Source organism: Strongylocentrotus purpuratus, unplaced genomic scaffold, assembly GCF_000002235.5.
Source record: "Strongylocentrotus purpuratus isolate Spur 01 unplaced genomic scaffold, Spur_5.0 spur5_scaffold_7, whole genome shotgun sequence".
NCBI classification, from domain to species: domain Eukaryota; kingdom Metazoa; phylum Echinodermata; class Echinoidea; order Camarodonta; family Strongylocentrotidae; genus Strongylocentrotus; species Strongylocentrotus purpuratus.
In genome coordinates, this window is record NW_022145613.1 from 6,591,750 (window position 1) to 6,611,159 (window position 19,410).

General features: G+C 36.3%; 1 protein-coding gene across 1 annotated transcript in view; it reads left to right on the forward strand.

Moving 5' to 3' along the window:
- Nucleotides 1–2,219: 2,219 nt before the first annotated feature.
- DVR1 (SpBMP-5-8 protein) overlaps nt 2,220–19,410 on the forward strand; it is a gene marked incomplete at its 3' end in the record, with an annotated part of 35,230 nt that continues 18,039 nt past the window's right edge. The window contains 6 exon segments of the mRNA NM_214655.1: nt 2,220–2,887; nt 2,890–2,896; nt 2,898–2,904; nt 2,907; nt 2,910–2,916; nt 2,919–3,116. Coding sequence (NP_999820.1) covers nt 2,615–2,887; nt 2,890–2,896; nt 2,898–2,904; nt 2,907; nt 2,910–2,916; nt 2,919–3,116 — 493 coding nt within the window.

Here is a 19,410-nt window from a genome sequence, read left to right on the forward strand (position 1 = left end):
TTTCGCCTTCTCGATCTTCCTCTTCTGCTCCTTTCTTTCTCTCACTCTCTTCATCTTTTTCTTGTTCTAAACTATTCTTACCCCCCCCCCCCCTTATTACCGAAAAAGACCCCCAAAAGAAAAGAACAATCCGGTTATATATTACATTTAAATTGTTACAGTGAACAAAATAATAATGATCCCTTTATTCTACAAATTATCGGTTCACTTATTGGCAGTGTGTTTCATATTATACTACCGGCGTAAGATCCACTATAACGCGTCCTAGATATCAATTATTCATTCTCTTTACTACGGTAAAATAAATTATCATCCTAACTATAGATGTGAATAACCGCGTCTCCATAACTGATCAGTAACATGAACACCCAACAGACCTGAGTCTGCGAATACCCATTGCGGCGGTCTCTGCCTAACATTTTCTTACAAACTAAAATTTGAGCGCGCGGGCGCCGCAAGGAAACAGTCTGCTCAACCAATTAGAGGCGGGGATGTATCGTCTGCAAATTTCATTTCATTTATTTGATATTACCAGGCAGGTACGTTGATACTAAACTGTGCCTCACCATTATCAGGTGTTTGTATAAGCGTCAGGAAATTATGCGCAGTTATTAGTGTATAGTAATTATGTGAGTCATGGACGGTCGATAACTTGCACGCATGAAGGCGTGGATATTCTAACAGTCCTAATTATAGAGGAGAAAAGACAGCCAAACTTTCTGTCTGCTGTTGTTCCAGATCACACAAATTGATGAATGAAAATGATCGGATCAATCATTAGTCAATTTACCGGGAAAATGTTTCATTGGTTTGAAAATATGAAACTACTAATATATTCTCTATAACTGATGCGCTCCGCCTCAGTTAGATGTATTCCATGTGACTGTAAAGGTTGTTTGATCAGGTAATTTTAATAAGACAAATTATGTACAAGAATAAAGGCCTTTTATGAAAATAATGTGTCTAGGTGGCCCTAAAATAAGTAAGGCAAGCCATGAAGCCAACCTTAAAGGGAAAGTCCACCCCCAAAATAAGTTTGTTTCGATAGAGGCAGAATAATAAGAAAATCAGGTGAGTGAAAGTTTGAGCAAATTCTGAATGAAAATAAGAAAGTTATGAATTATTGAAGTTGTGATCAATCAAATACAAATTGGCAACTCTGTGACTTAATATACGAGCTCTCCTTCATTTGCTTTGTGCATAATATTCCATAAAATCATGTTTTCTTCGTTATTGATGACGGAATATATATTTGTTCCTTGCAGGGGGAGTATAGAAACATATTTGCAATTATTATATTTAGGGTGCATGTATGGTTGAAATTTTTCTTGAGGGAAAATGAAAATTTTAGATTTTTTTAGTACTGAGCAAATGGTAGTTGAGCTCGCATGATACGTCATAGAGTTGCCAATTTGTGTTTGGTTGATCACAACTTCAATAATTCATAACTTTCTTATTTTCATTCAGAATTTGCTCAAACTTTCACTCACCTGATTTTCGTATTATTCTGCCTCTATCGAAACAAACTTATTTTGGGGGTGGACTTTCCCTTTAACTTATCAATTACAAGTTTTGAGCATTTTCCAAGTCTGTATAACCAGACTAATATGAATGTGGCAATATTACTATGAAGGTAGCAAAGTACAGCTTCCGGAATTACTCGTAGCGTCATTTCACGCTATGGGCATTATCAGTCTTTTATAATAATCGTTTGATATTTTCAGAAGACAAATGAAAGGATTTACGGTCGGGAAACAGACAAGAAATTATAAAACGAAAGGGGAAAAAAAAACAAGGATATATGCCTCAGATGCCTATCCAGTTCTGGGTATTAACATTAAAAAAGTAAATATCCGAGTCATACCCCCCCCCCCCTATTCTCCTCTTTTGGCGGACTTTACGCAGAAGTCAGAAACCCATGGAGGAGGGTATTATAGGGAAAGGGTATTATAAAGAGAGGTATTACCAGTGCTGTGAAAAGGCGACACGGGAATTCGCATTGCTATGGCTTCGTAAGAAGTTGTTACATAAACTACCAAACCCGACTTGATCCGCAAGCCTTTTCAGGTCATTTCTATTCAAATGGGAGCTTTCTTTCTACATGATACAGGAGAGGAAAAAATAAAAGAGTGAGAGGTTTTGAGGGTTGAATAGGGGTTCGTGCGTTGCGCCGGTGGACGGAGCGACACTTCGTAGAAAGGAATAGTTGAGTGAAGCGAGTGTGGCTTTCGCTTTTTGTCACTCCCGAGTGCTTCGGAGTAATTTTGTCTTTAAAAGTTGGGAAGAAAACAAGCTAGTGTAATCAAGCAGAAAGAAGGAGATAAAAGAAGAGTGACAAGTGCCTTACGAATAGGGGAGAATCCTTTGAAATGTTCCTGGTTGCGTGAAAAGGATAGGCGAGGAGTTTAGCCTCAACGATTTTCGCGCGAGTCAAACTCGATAACACAACTAATCCACTGCCCTATTATCGGACAGTGTCGCCTGCGAACGCAGAAAGCCAAGTTCGTGAAATAGTTCGTCCGAAACGCAAACTGGAAAGGTCGCGCATGTTCGTGCTCCCGCATTTATCTTCACCAATATCAGGAATATGCATATTTTTCCTTCGGTGATAACTATGGAATACTCCAGGAAAACTTACTTGGATTTAAACACAATGGCGAAGTATATATTGATCCTGAGTCTCTTTTTTGGACCAGGACTAAGTTGGGACGTTTTCTACTCTGGAGACGAGGACCAACTCAGCTTAGCCCGGGAGCGACGGGCGGCAAATTACAACCCTTCACCCCATATGAGTACGTGGGAAAGAAACGAAATCCAGCAAGAAATCCTGAACATTCTAGGCCTTCAACACCGGCCTAGGCCCCCGTCCCTTCGGGGTGGCCAGAACCATTCTGCGCCTCAGTTTATGATGGAGTTATATCGTACTTTGAATATCGACGAGCAGTCTGGACACCCTAGTGAAACTGAGCCCCAGCCCGGAGGTTTGGCGTCCAATGCCATCTACAACTCGCCCGATTCGTCGGGGATCGGGAGTGTTATGTCTGGCACAGTGTTTAACTATACAAGAAATGAAGTACAAGCCGTCAGTCAAGCCGATACCATTATGAGTTTACCTGGTAAGTGAACCTTCTTTATGCAGCTTCTGTAACTAATCATAAACCATAGACCCCACCTATACTAACCGGAGTACAACATTACCATATTCGTCCATAAGTAAACCTTAAGTAACCCTAAAGTAAGTAAACCATTAACTAATATCTGGATGAAATGATTCCAAATGCAGCGTAAAACATTTTAACTTTTCATGTTATCTAAACTTTGTATTTTGACTTGAAGCATATCACATTACCAGGCCCAAACTGCATTTCGTATCTAACATTGAGTTGTGAATAATTAGAGAAAACAAATTATCTTACAAGTTAATGTTATACCACTTCTGCACTATTCAACACATTTAAAAACTATGTACAGGTCTACATCTATTTCATGACGACGCCAACGAAATTGTAAAAATCTAAAACAGGGTACAATGATATGTTAAGTATTCTAAAAATGTTATGTTTAATCAACTAAACACACGAAATGAATAGTTAAGCTCTAGATTATCATTGTTAATTATGTGATATATTTTCACCCGATATAAATGGGAAATACATCATATAAACTAAATTACAAAAGGCATGTGGATATAAATTAAAAATATCTTCATTCTATCGAGAGATAGATACAGTACTTTCTTAAAATTGTAGCCTTCATCATTACCATTATTTTAGCAGAACAAATCAAACTTCCCAAAAGTTTAGTTAAAATTAAGCCAAAAAAGTAAGAAAGAAATTGCTGCACATTTTGAGTACAGTATAAGCTGAAACAAAAACTTAATTTGTACGAGCAACAAGCTTAATGTTTCTATTTTTTTAATTTGAATTTTGGATGACGAAAAAAGGTGTTTTTAATTCTCTTCAAATGCCTCTTAAAGAACTTGCCGATGTAAAGTTTTTGGGCATGGACAATATTATTATGATAAAATTAAAACTTGAAGGAAAAGTACCTTTATTAAAGGTAAAGACCAGTTATGGTATTGCGATTGCATTGTGAAAGAAACGTTGTGGAATCGATCAGAAAAGGTTGATCATCTAGCATATAAGTATTGGTGTGTATACTGCAAGGTTCTGGAATCATCAAAATGATAAGAAATATGGCCCAGTCTTCGTAAAGTTACAAGCACTGTACACAGAAAGATGTATATCGGACTATACGCACACATGACTGTGTTTATCTCTCACAGACCATGTAGATAAACTAATTTACCAAATATATCAATTAGTAGGCGGTTTCCCGGCAAATTTTTTATTATCATGTATTAGTCAAAACATATTCGTTCACATGATTGGTAATAAGAGCTTCCATTTCATTTTTTGAAATTGGGGCGTTTCCAATACTGGTCTTTATCTTTAAATATTTCCAAGTTTTCGATTACATCTGTATAAAGGTTTGTCACTTGATCATTACAATTATACTCGAAAAGTGCCAAACTTGCGCCGAAATGTGATTCTATAAGATTCTGTTCAGTTCACAGAATTACTCCATTATAAACCAGTTCGTTATAAATATTCCTTGTCTCTGGGAAAAACAAAAAAAAATAAGTTATTTCACCAGATATTTTTATCAGCATATCGTTTTTGCTTCCCATGCATGGACAAGGACTCGTGTCAAAGTCAGTCGTATTTGTTTACCACCTGTCGTTGGGTTGAGTTGTTTACGTGTGGAAACCTCTCGATTCACAAACAAAAAATGACTGTTTGACACATTGGGGTCAACATTTGCTGGAGTCTTCCAAGGAAACATGACTTTTATTCAGCTTATTATATCCTTTCCATGGGAATATAGATGGAAAACTCTTGTCACTTTAAGCAATGGGTTAAAAGGGTGAATTTATTTGGATCCAAGAAGTATTCAAACTTCCTAAAACGTTTCTTACATAGAATAAGTTGTAGACAATTATAGGAAAAGAAAGACTTAACATTATATTACAACAACATGAAGTGAGAAGAATAGATTTTGTTTTCCTTATACACACATTAATAGTGCTAACATCTGTCTTTTTAAAACAACATTTCTTTTTAGTAGTAAGTTACTTCCAATGAAATTAGGACTGTGCATGAAATGGTGACTTCAAAATATTAAAATCATTGTGATACCATCGTTATTATGATTATTGCTGTTAGTAATGCATCATCTCAGTTATTATAATCGTATTTTGTCGTTCCTATTATCAGTTTGAAAACACTCTTCATTAATAGTGATAGTATTGTTATCGACACTATATTATCATGTTCATTAGTAATGTTATTTAGTTCTATAATTGAGCACTTTGTACTCGACGATAGACACAGCACAGTTAATCTATTTAAATCTTGCCCCTGATCGCCATCTTTATCAACTTCCGAATTCTGTTTGTGGTTCTCAATAATACAATTTACTTGGTGAACTTCAAAGAACTTGTCTATGTGCGGACAAACGACGAGTAGGGTTATATTTTTGGAATATAATTAAACCATGAATATACCGGTAATCATATCCTACCTTCCTATAAAGAGAGGAGAGGTGGTCTAGATGAGATAAAGAAACAAGAAGAACGAGTGAAAGAGAGAGAGATCGATTGGTAAGATAGTGTGATGAGATAATCAATCTCAGTCATTGTGCAGTTGGCAACAGTTAGCATGGATGATTGGATTCATAAACGAAAGAATTCAATTTACTCAAAACTATTATACATTTCTCATCGTTCTATTACACATTTCAAATATCTTCAGGTTATTGACTTGAAACCCAACAAGCATGACAATAGACATCATGTAGTAGATCTTTATCAATGACCGACCTCAAAGTATATTCTTGATTAAGTTCTAAAACTATGCATTTTTGGTGAAGTTTATGTAGTATGCATATTTCTAGATGCATTTTGAAAATATATCAAGATGTATAGAATATTTCTAATAGTCATACATTTTCGTAGATCCAAACATTTATAATGCACTTTACACTTACTCACTTCTTACAACTACAGAGAAACTTGATTTTCGGTATGTCCCATCTGATTTGCTCTACATGTAACTTACAACGTCGAGTTTTATATTAGGACTTAAGAAGTGTATTCGCGAGAAAACATGCATCTCCTTTAGGTGGGATTTCAACCTTAATAATATTGATTATTGTTAGTAATGTTATAAAGAATATGATAATCATAATCTTTTTGTTAATCTTAAGGTTTAAAAATAGAGAAACTGTTACTATTTTTTCAGTGACAATCTTCTTTGCAAGACCAATTTTGCGTGGTCTTTCAATTGTAATTGATAAATTATAATACGTTATTTTAGGAGGAAAAAAAACATTTAAACACGAACGGCGATTACTGTACACTGACTTCAAGAAAATCAGTTACTGAGATCTCAGTCAATTCAATTCAAAATATTGAAGTAGTTGATAGCCTACTTTATTAAAAGTAGATGGATGTGTTTCCAGTATAAAATCAAGAGCACTTTAATAAGTAATTTCCACGTTTTTTTCAAGTGTTGTGTAATTAAAGGTATTTAGTTAATGATACTTTAATAACTAACAAAGAGACAATAAGGCAATTAATTAATTCACTTAATAGTTCATTCCATATGAGTAATTCACTCAGTGAAACGGTTTTTTCTATCCGCCTCATTTAACAAAAAATTAAGTTGAATTATATGTCTACACCGCATTCAGGTGTTTCTCATTTCGAAGTACACCACATTTTTCTAAGGCTTGGACATATTATTTGCGCCTAACCAAATCCCATAATTTTAGATCCCTTCGGGGTAGAAAAGTGTTATTGTTAAATCTTACTGGGATTGATGTATAACACTGACGAATCTTTACAGGAATGAAGAAAAGAAAACCTGTATACAATGCATGGATTGAATTTATTGGAGGTTAAGGTGTATATGGTCCTTGCATGCATGCATTAGAGGCGTTTAAGCTCAAAAATATTCCCTGGCACAATGCTCCGTGTACCACAAAGGTTCTATTGTGACTGGAACGAGTGTAACATTGGAGAAGTGATGTCATCAATCAACTATTAAGGTAACCATGGCAACCAGTGTTCTCTTTAAGCTATCGTCTGGATGACTGATAGCCTCAGATGTCTGGTACGCGGGAATGATACTACCAACTATTGTATCGTATAATAGTGACTACCCCCCCCCCCCCCCCGACGGTCCTGATAGAGACCTTGAGGTGGAGGGGGAGGGGGCTCTATATTATTATAGCATGGTCTGTCTTGAAAGGAGGGGGATATCAACCTCTCAAAAGGTATTTGCCCCGATACTTTGTTTTTGTAACAGAGAAAAAATGGTAACATTTTGGAAAAATCGGACAAAGTATCCCAATAATATTCTTTAAGTGCATTATGCCAGAATGCTGGTATAACGAACAATTAAACTATCAGTTTAATCAGTCAGCAGTCGGAACCGATAATGGAAGCGAACATGAAATGAACGAACCCATAAAATACCCGTGGTTGTTTTACTACATATATAATTATTTAAAACTTATTGACCCTCCTCCCCCCACCCCCCCCCCCCCAACAAAAAAAAAAGTTTGTCGAGTAGACACTGTTGACATGACATATAAAAGGCTAATTCCAAAATGAGGTGATTATTTATGTTTATCCCAGTTTCATTTCAACATGAACAGAGAAAGATGTGAAATAAACAAGTATATGCGTATAGTTACACTGTATTTACCTGGATGCAGTTGTAGTTTTCTTTTTTGTTGAAAGGATATTCTCGATGTTTGGGGGGCTTTCGTGTGCGGCTAAAGAGATAATCCCAGGCAGCAAACGACTGGTGTACTTGTGTCAATCCGACGCACATATGACAACTCCAGCGCATAACATCGTGTCAACATTGAGTAAAATTGATGGAAAAGGATGGGTGTTTATGCGTTTTTTTCTCCGACTCTCCTTTTCTTGTCGTTACTCTCTTATTTGTTTCGGAGAGGATAGGAAACTGGCATTTTATGGCCCTGTCGCCTTTTGATACTCAATATACTGCAGACTATTGATTGTGAAGTTGCAATGTTTTTCCCGCCTTTTTTCATGTCAAAAAGAATGGTTGCTTATTTCGGGATTTGGTTACGAACTAGTTGTTAAGGTGAAGGAATTGTTAAGACCCCACGTGGTGTATATTTTTATGTTGTAAACTTGCTTTTGAAGAAGAAACAAAATTAAAGCTACAATCTGACATGCATTTTCTTTTGACTATTTCCATTTGTTCCAATCATGATTGCTGTCGTTAGTAGTTGTAGTAGCAGAAGTAGTAGTAGTAGTAGTGATAGGATTAATAGTAGTGTTATAGTAGAAGAGGTAGTAGAAATAGAAGTAATAGTATTATACTTTATTGGATACCTTGTTTAGCACAAGGTATATCTGCCTCAATTAAGGTCCGCAAATTATAGTCAATACGTTGTGAACATGACTAATACAGCTCCCATACTACTACAGAATGTTATTTTTCATTTTATTCGATATTATTATTATTAGACTCTGGGCATGATAGAGTGTACATGTATCATAATTATGTGCAAAGTTGAGAATGCACGTTTCAAGTATTGTCCTTTCTCTTAGAAATAACTGAGAATACTTTTATTTAGGTCATTACATAAACATATTCAATGTGATTGTATGATAATACATTCTTTCAAAATTAACTAGAATTGTTTTACCGCCCCACCCAGTTTAATCGAGTACCCCCTAATTAATTAAATGCACCTGATAATTAATGAGAGATATCTCAATGGCAATACTTCCGTGTAGATTGATACGAGAAGGGGCCTGCTATCCTTGGATAATTGACTAAGGGGCGAACCAAGTATTTTAGAAAGGGGAAAAAAGAAGAGTATTCTACAATGCTTTAAAACGATTAGAGTGCTTCAAGTTAATTGTTTATTTTATACTCTGTTAATCGCGACTTTGAATGTCTAACAAAATATATCGGCATTATAAATGATGCGAATCACCATCATCATCGTCAACAGTTAAAGAGAATTTAATTATATTAGTTTTTATTCTGTCTTCTGATTGTATGTCCGTAGAATAAAAGGCATGTTGAGAATGGTCCTTATCAAAGCAACTATTTGCAACTTCCCATGTCTGGAGAAATTACGCACTTACCGATTTTTTTTTCCCACTTATTAGTTGATTTGCTGTTTATCTTATAAAGATTATTTTATTACTTCCGTTTTCAAACATCTTCACATTATTCAGAATATATATTTATGCCAGAATCATATGAAAAAGCTTAAGTTCGAATTGAAAATTCTTTTACAATAAACTATTATCAATAAGTCTAATCCACATCACAATAATTTACCGGCATTATGATATTATTCCTAATATTAGATGAATATTTCCGATCAATTTTTTTCTCTTATTTTTTATTTGTTTTATCTGTTGTAAATTATAATTTGTTGAATACTATGAATCGTGATTTGGGGAGGTCATTCAGGAAAAGAAATAAATGTATGATATGGGAAAACGTTGTGTATAAACAATTAATCAGGGAGTTGGAATGGATATAATGTACATAGATTATATTTGTTATGATGTAAACCGTTTCGATTTGTGAAGGCTTTGCTGTGGTGACAAAACCTCCAGAAGAGGTCACATCGATTGTTTGCGACAATCGACCTTGTTTGTTTATTGTTTTGTTTCAATTTGTTTATTTCCAGCGTATAATGATACATCATTAAACTATTCTTGTTTTTACTTTTCATATTGACAAATATGAATAATTTACTGATTTACGTCGATTTTGGACGTATTATGGGTTTTTGTTCATGAATTTTTGTTAAAAGAACATAGAGATCTTGAAATTGAAATTGAAACACAATGCACAAAGAAGACAAAAAAGAAGCCAAATATGTTAGATTTTTCCAGCAGAAACAGACTATCCATTATCTGGTTATGCATCCGTGTACTATAGCCAATCACTGCTTTGTTATGTATCATTTCTTTTGTCTACAAATGACTAACCCAATAATTAGACCCAATTCCATTCCCGCTCAATGCCACACCAATTCCAAAGATAGCTCGCATACCGATACCGATCCCTTGAAGAAGAAAAAGACCAACTTGACTTTGGTCGACCCCTCTCTCTCTCTCTTCGACCTTCCGGAAGTTAAGGTTAGCTTATTTTATTGCTCCAGTTTAAAAGGGTAGTCCTGATTTGTTTATGGTTCTCTAATAACTCTGTCAAACTCTCTCTACTTCTGTTCGCCAAATGTCGTGGTGCGACGCACGTTGTTCTAACGGGGTGCTCCATGCATGTAGCCTGTCATGGAAACACATATGGCTTGCTATATGCATCAACAAAGCCAACGAACTTCATCATCGCAGGGGTGTACAAATGTAGTCTCCGACCATTAAGTAATTAAATAAATACATATATATAAATATGAAACCGAGCAAAATATCATGACGTAATGACGAAAGAAGAATGGTAACGGAACCAAAGACGTCAGTATCATAAGGTCCGTACAAATAACTTTGGACCGAGTTCTCATATTGACGGGTCTTCTACCTTTGATGTCTTTCTGTAACAGTTACCAGCACCTTACATCTATTTTGTGAAAACGCTATGACGTCTGGTTTCAATTAAGTTTTGGATTTGTAACCGACTCTTCTCAATTATTTCAATATACATGTACATGTAGTATTCATGTTTGTGCATATAGACATTGTGAACTAAATACAGATTTACATAAAAACAAATTGTGCTAATGATTACACAATATCCCAGACAATGTTACCCATGCATGTGCAGCCTTGCTATAATAGTAATAACCTGCACAGTGCACAGCTTTTTATCTTATTACATCGTAATAACCATTAGCAGCCCTCAGACCTTGAAGCTGATGATATGCTTATCTTATTTTGTCATTTCATTAATAAAACAACCTAAATATTGCAACAGTGAAATAAGCAGAGTCATGATACCCGAGGTCATTCCAAGTAGCATAGGAAGAAAGGCTAGTAAGAAAAAGAAAATGGTTAGGTTATAAACGCCATACTTTGTATTTTAATTAGTGGTGTCTGGCGTTGATTAAGACCAAAGGAACCAACCTTTCCGTCATCCTGACCGAACGCCCTTCCCTGTCTCCTGTCGAATTAAAATGAGAGTTGTCTCTAAAAGTTGGAAGGGTTCAACCACTGGGGTTCCTTTATCTTTGGATCTAGAATGGGAACTGTTATTATGCTACCAGAGGCATGGAACCTATTTCTGAAAGTTTAAATCACATGGGACATTTGACAGAGTTGCATTGGGGCTGGGGTATTCTGCAAAGCTTTTCAAAATTTAGCCACGCATAAACCACCATTTAAACCAAGAACTATATATTGGCTAGAGACTTCAACATAGCAGCCAATAGGAAATCAGATTTGAAACCATTTACTATATGAAACCGATCCATTGATCGTGATTGGCTAGAGACTATTTGGTAGTAGCCAATCGGAATTCTCACTTTCTGAGTGCAAATCAAGGTATACGTACATGCTTGCTTGAACTCTGATTGCCAAGAAAAAGTCAGATTTCTTCTTTTTCTTCATTAGTATGATTATTTTATTTGTTTAAATTATAGTTTGTTTGTTTTTTAATGGGGGGGGGGGGGGGGGTCATCAACTGTTCCTAGCATTCCTATAAAGGTTTAAAATTTAATTGTCGATATGCCGGTGAGCCAGGGCACGTGGACTATTACAAGATGACAACCAATGGTCCTTTAATAACACATTTAAATATTATACGTTTCTCTAAACTTTTTTACACCCTTTAAAAAATGGCTAAATTAAATTTGATTTGTACCTTTAACGGGGAGATACAACACATTACTGTACATACCCATGATTCATCTGAACCGATTAGACGATTTCAATGAGGGGTAAATAAATTTAGGGAAATGGGTAGCGCCCAGTTCTCCATGCCTAGAAAATATAATTAGGTCGAAACCGTCTTCTAATTATAGCCGTGATAATGTGGTCGCTGTTTGCTTCCTGTTTTGTTTGTCATGTCATAGTGAATATTGCGAATGTGCTGCAAATAGATGGGTTTCATAATGTGATTTCAGGTCCTATGCTTCTTTCACTTTTCAAGTGAAACATAAAAGTTAAAAATAAAAGTTATAGCTACTTTCATTTCCATTTTCCAGGTATCACTGCCGTTTAATGATCAAATCATTCATTTTCCACTGTAAAAATCAATGACAATTTATTTTTGTAAATGAGAGGGACGGGGTCATACAAATCACAAAAAGGCCTTTTAGAAATGACCCGTTAACAGATATACAAACTTCAAACGAAAAAGTATCAAATATTTTATACACAAAATAACAATCATTAGAGGAAGGAGGAGAACAGAAGGATTGTCTTGAACGTCAGATTGTGATTTGATTTTCTTTATCTTATTTCATATAACGTCTCTTTAATTTCACGTACTTGTTATCTTTGGTATGGAACGTTTCGAAATCGCGATTCGACAAAGAAAATTTAGAAGTCAACGTCTCATCCAGCTCAATTCTGTCAACACTTGGTTTTCTCTCGACTTCAAAATGTATCGACAATAAATTGTGAAAGGTGTTTCCGAGACGTAGGACTGAAAAAGATGGGTGTGACAGTTATTACTTTCAATTCCGCATTCAGCTTCTTCATCTTTAGGATGATGTGTACTTGTAGGTGGCCAAGTGTAAGAGAAATATATGTCCGATGAGGAATAACGTCCTATAGTCATGTACATGTACTTCAATATGAAGGGACTGACGACTTCGGCGCCCTTCCGACAGACAACGGTCTGTTCGTTTCAGCCTTGTATTCTTTGCAAGTTTGCACGGTGCAGTACGAGAATAGTTCAGTGCATTTGACAAATTCATAGTCACGTGATTTCAAGACAGGAAACAAGTGTGCACCATCTCCACTCGTCGAAGAGTATTCATGCCATAATTTGCATCATTCACGTGCACGAATGCCGATAGCGAAGGAAATCGCATATAGGCTTTAACAAATCCTCACATACAATCATGTACATGTATTTAACGACTAAGCAATAAATGATTAAATGGGTGGAAATCGAAATTCAGTTCCAATTAACATGATTAAAGGAGCTATACCTCTTAAAGCATGGTTAGAGCAGTCATTATCAACGTTTGGTGAAACAGGTAAAGACATGATAGATAATGAACCTACACTGAAGAACATTCGTTCAGACGCCGGACGATTGTTCCTGTCAGTGTAACCACATCTCCGCTGACTCGGTCAAGCTCATGGTGCATGCTACACTGTGAATATCCAAAACTGAGCTGTTATTGTGACCCGGACGCCTTTGGCTTTCTAGCGGGTCAATCTCTGTTTGTTGATGTTGTAATTCAAGTCAGATTCATTCGCCATCATTATCGAATCCATATAATAGTGTCGTTTATCTTTATATCAACGCTCGACGATGGATAGACTATTCTTCAAAACTCAGACCAATTTTTTCTGTTCTGTCCGAGAGCTCGATTTTCTCCTTTCCCGCTATTCATGCAAGCCGGAGGAGAGGGGGGGGGGGGGGGGGGTATTTTGTATCACAACCCGTGCTCGCTGCCGTGATTTCTTTACCTGTCTTTTGTCTAAATTATTTCAAAGGCCAAAACTATACCAACAAAATTTGATACATGTATGTCTTGCATGATGAAAATTCACTCAGTAGGAAACAAATTATCAACCTTTTCTTGTACACGAGTCTTATTCTTATTTACATGATTGTATGTGCTGCCGTGTGGTATACTAATTCAAAATATAAATGGATATCCCTCTCCGTGAACTATATTCTTTCTCAAACGATCTTTTTCAGGGTAAATGTTCAAATAACAGTCAATTAAATTGTACACGATGATCTTGCAGTGTAGTACAATGTAGATAACAATTTCTGCATAATCTACCTGCAGTGGAAGAAGGATATCAAAATGTGCTCAAGGTGTAGGCAGCAGGTAATGTATTGTGGTTTTTGCTATCCTGCAATCCATATCTACATGGAATCATGACTTTTCATCATTCTTCCAGATTATATATATTATCATACTTAAATGCATCACGTGTTGATTTCAGCTGGGAGATGTTTTTTCCGAGATAGACTGATTGTCACGTTGATAAATACTGTAAATGAAATAAAGGAAGCCCGTGCAACCAACACACTTCCCTTGAAACGTCACAATTAATAATCCTCAGGTATTGTTACAGACATACGTGCACATGATCTCAAAAATATATCAGTATTTATCAAAGGAGGGGGCAAACTTGCCGGCAAGTGAGACAACCAAGTTTTCAACCAAGAAATATAAAAGTCATTGAACATGTCAAATGGATAAAGTTGTAGACAAGTGTATAATATTTGTATCTAAATTTGATGAACGCAACGAAGATCTTTTCGATATATGTCATGAGTTAAGGGGTGCTGTGCCTCACCCTAACCCCCTAACGATGCCAAACCTTTTCTAAAGCGCCCCCTATTTATCCGAACTAAGTAGTAACCCTGAGAGATTATGAATGTACTCCTGTTTAAAGTTGGGCAGATGAATAATTTAAATGTACAATGACTTGCGTATGGTCACAGACCTTCCATGCGGCGCATATCGTTGTGCACCATCTCCAGTTAATATGTATGCCCCTACCGTCAATACCGCAATCCTTACAATTCCCCCCCCCCCCTGATTCCTCTCTCTCTCTCTCTCTCTCTGACTCCCGTTTCTTCCTCCCCTTGGTAATGATCGGCATAATACTAGTGTAACTTCTTGTGGAATCTAATGCGTCCTCTTAAATCTTGACGACCTTTCATTCATATTTTCTTAAAGTCAACCACTCGATCCACAAGCTTGACCGGAAACCATTGGACTTGTCCAAAATACAAGTTCAGGTCAACATATTATTCATTATGTCAGATGTGTAGTCTGTGACTTAATGCTCGGTTTTCGGTTGAAAACGACGATTGTTCGAAAAATAAAATCACCTTTCACATTGGTTCCATTACAACATATCAAAATAATGAACAGTTATGGCACGAGCTATATGGTATATATTCCGTCCTTGGAACGACGGCTTCAAGTCCTCTCCGATGACAAAATTTAGTCTTGCTTGTCATATCTTTAGCTTAAAATGCAGCCGTCATGTGGGCTTTTTATTGTTTACAATGATACAAATTGCAAACTTATTTATATGAACATGAATATTTACCCCCAACTCCTCTGTTGTTGTCTTTACTGATTACATGCAGTCATGTGATTTGAAGAAATAATTATTCGCGTGTAATAGCCCGTTGCGCGGTAAGGCCTCCTGCTGAAGAAAAATAGTCAGGATGGTAAAGATATAAACAAATAAGTTTCAGTTTCCATCCTTCCTAAAATATTTAAAATTATTTTCAATAATATTGTGCGATTCTTAATCTTCAACAAATAATCGAAAGGCTGTTCGTCAAAGACTATAAAACATACTGAAGACATCCGTTGTAGAGGCACGAGAAATTTCGTTCATTTGAAGTCTAGTCATAAACATGTCAGCAAGATCGCAAATTATATCCATTGCTCATCCTCCAAATCCAAATCAGACAGCTATCTCCATCGATTCTAAATTATTTCCCTTTTGCCAATTTATTTGCTCTTATCTGCTTTTCATTCGTCGCTTAATTTATTCTAAATATTCTTAAATTCCTTTTCCTTCCATCGTCTTCTGTAGGGTTTTGTTGGCATGTCCCTGTCAAGAATTGATCGAATCTTTTTTCTTCTTCAGAGCTGTCATCATACTTAACTCTTATTCAGGTATTTTTTTTTCATCCTTACTTCAGAATGGAATATTTAGGCCTTTAATGTAAGGAGATATGATCATCATTATATCTTTTTTTTTAATATCGATGCAATTAATTTAAAGCATCGTTGTTCGAAATTTCTTATTACGTTCGCTATTTAGTTTATGTACATCTCCTTGTAATTTGATTATTGGAGAAAAGAATTTCCCAGATTTAGAAACTTATCTTATTTAACGTAAATCATGCCTTTCTAATTATTTGGGTGTATGTTGTACAAAACAAAGACGTCGCTTCAAGAAATTCTGCGTTCATAACTCTGACATTTATCTCCCATTACTCAGACAATGTATGAATCACCTTCGTCGATTCGTAGAAACCATGATTTTTTGTGATCATCATCATGCTGAATCTCCTTCACCCCTTCTTCATTGCGTTGTGATCGCAACACGCTTACCCAGGATTGCCCAGCATGATGTTTAGCTAAAATTAGTGGCCCTGTGAAAATATGATTCCAAACCTAGCCAAATTGAATTGTTTCTCAGCGGGTCGCACTGAGCTCAATTTTCACATTTCGTGAGAGCATTTTTGCCCCAAACTCCAACAGAGTTGACCAGAAAGTGGGATGTCGTTTCTTCGTAAATGATAACACAAAACTGAAAAAAATTCTTACAAAGTTATGCTTCACACCTACAGGTATGATATGAAATGGAACACACTACATACTATTGAATTTGAATGAGCCACTGGCACCCCGTCTCCATAGCGTATTTAGCTATTTCTGGCAAGCTCTGGTGGAAAGAAGAAACGAATTATGTTGGAAATAGAATAGATGGTCGCAGTTTTTCTACGAAAATGGTGAATATTTTAAATGACAGAAACACACAACTTACATGAAATAAATCATAGTGATGAAAACTAAGCCTACAGTATTGTAAAGGCATATTTGATAACGTGCAAATCACCTCTGTATATGTGATTTTCTTCTCAGTCTGTGTGATGGTTATGTTTCGCTACGTGCAGTCGAAGCTTGAAGTGTTTCGTAAAATATTGAACATCTATACGTCTCTCTTCTCGTCTCTTTCTCTTCCCAATTGGAGCATTTATTTGATAGGAGCCCCCCCCCCTCCTCCCCCCCCCCCAAAAAAAAAATGCAATACAACTTTTAAAATAAATTTATAAATTAATAGAAAAAAAGATATACGAAAATACAGCCAAACGATTTTACAACCTATTAAAACTGTCGGTTATCTGATGTTTATCAACTTATAGCCTTATCCCAATTAACACTACAGGTCCGTCACGTGTTTTCTCTTTTTTTTCAATTTAAAAATCATACGATATAAAGTACATGTACATTGACCAAACCAGAGGAAAGGAGACAGTCAGAGAAAGAATGGGATCAGATGTAAAGAGAAAGGGCGGCATTCCTTTGAGAGTTGATGAAGACAAAACCGAACCTTCATTAACCTAGATCTGCTTCCTATTGACTAATTCACTTCGACTTCTGTGACCGCTGGATGACTACTACAACACAAAGCTGTTGCGTTTTAGTATTACAGATTGCAACAAAAACAAAAAACTAATATTTACGGTTGCAGCCCCTTTTCTGAAACTATTACTCTTTTCTATTCCTAATAAATGTTCTATTTGTATATATCTAGTGTCATTAAACTGTTAAAAACAACTGAAAACCTATCTTATGTCTGAATTCCTTAGTTAAGACGTAGTGTATTTCACAATCTGATGTAATTAACGTTGTTGAATTATATTTAATTATGTTAAATTATTTTCGTTCAATGTACATTGTACTTACCTTGTTAGGCGCCTTGAGCATCTCTTGGGGTGGATATGTGCGCATTATAAATGTTGTTATTATTATTATTATTATTTATTAAGGCGAGGCGTCAAAAATAAATATACCAGCCAGCGGCAGCTAACTGCACTTGTGCGTCCTGGCTGCATTTTTAAAAATTAGCTCAGCCGGCTACCGCTGGCGGTAGACAATGGCATTCAAAAGCATGCGCCGGCTGCCGCCTTTCGAATGGAAACCGAGCCTCAGATCCCAGCCTGGCGCAAGCCGGCTGGGCTAATAAGTGAAAAATAATTGCCCCAGCCAGGCTTCGGCCGTAATTGCAGCCTCGATGCGCCAATACGTGAGGCGGCAGCCTGCTGGTATCGATATTTTTGACGCCTCGCCTAAATGGTAAGGTTTTAATAATTTTTGGTATTAATTGCACTTCGACAATATGGCGACATAGTAAATCACATCAGAACATCCTTAATTCAAAATTAGACAGCTTGTAGTTTGCGTAATTACTCCGCCAATGTACATGAAAACAGCATTATTTAGTCGGGAGATTTTCAAAGAGAATTTGGTAAAATATATTCCCTCTTAATTTGAGTTACATATTCATAAGTTTGAATGAATTCCATTGAAATTGTTACATTTAAGTACGGCGGGAAAACTAACTATTGTGTTACCACGGTTACTAACAATGCCGTTAGTAAATTTACAATGAAGGCTTGTGGACTATGGATGTGAAACATTTTGAGAATAAAATACTTTGGACCATGCCTGATACTGTGGACCTACTACGAAGTAGGCCCATGCTGATACTATGGTGTATAAACTATAATTATGTGCCCTTTCCTCGAACCCAGAATACTCCAGAATCTTGCAAGACGTTTCATGGTCGGACGGCTCATTAAAACACCGAGAAAGCACGTTCTAAATACACTTCTGCTATTCCTTGATCTTTTTCCATCTGACCAAGATGTTTGGCAGTATCAACATCTCATCATTAAAGCAGGTGCACACGAGGCGTTATTCAGATTGCGTCATTACCAACGTTAATCAAGCCTATATAGGCAATTAGTAGTCTCTAGACACAGACTCGTATTTGACACTTCAACACGATTCTGGCTGTGTTGTCAGAACATGGACCTAACATGGTCAGAATAGCTACAGACGACAGCAGTCTGGGAAGTAAACGTAATCTCGTAGCTCAGCCACTCTATGACACAATACGACAGACAACAATTTGTGTTTGCAAACTAGGTGATTAGGGAATGTAGCCTACACAAATGTCCATTTTGCATTCACATTTAGTGAGATGTCACTCGCATCAACTTGATAAATGTGCCAAGATTACAATGACATGTTACATAATCCGAATGTGATTTCTGTGCCTTCTTTGGCATAGGCTATACAGTATGGTATTGGAATTACCTTGTGATGATTTTCGAAAGTTTTGCGATAATATGAAATCTAAAGAAATACAATAGAAACGAAAGACGTCGATGGAAGGAATGAGCAAAATATTGGAATGGTTTCTAACACGATAGGAAATACAGAAAATAAAAAAAAAATATGGACAAACTAGAGAATACAAAAGGAGAGAGGAATAGAGAAAAGGGGAGAGATTTAAAAAATGAAATATATTGGGTCAGTCAAGTACTCGTTTCTCTAAAAAGAGGAAACTATCGAAAGCCATGCGTGACTAGAAACAATCCCGCGGGAGCCGACGAAAATCCGCAATGTCAGAAGTGGCATTCCATAAAA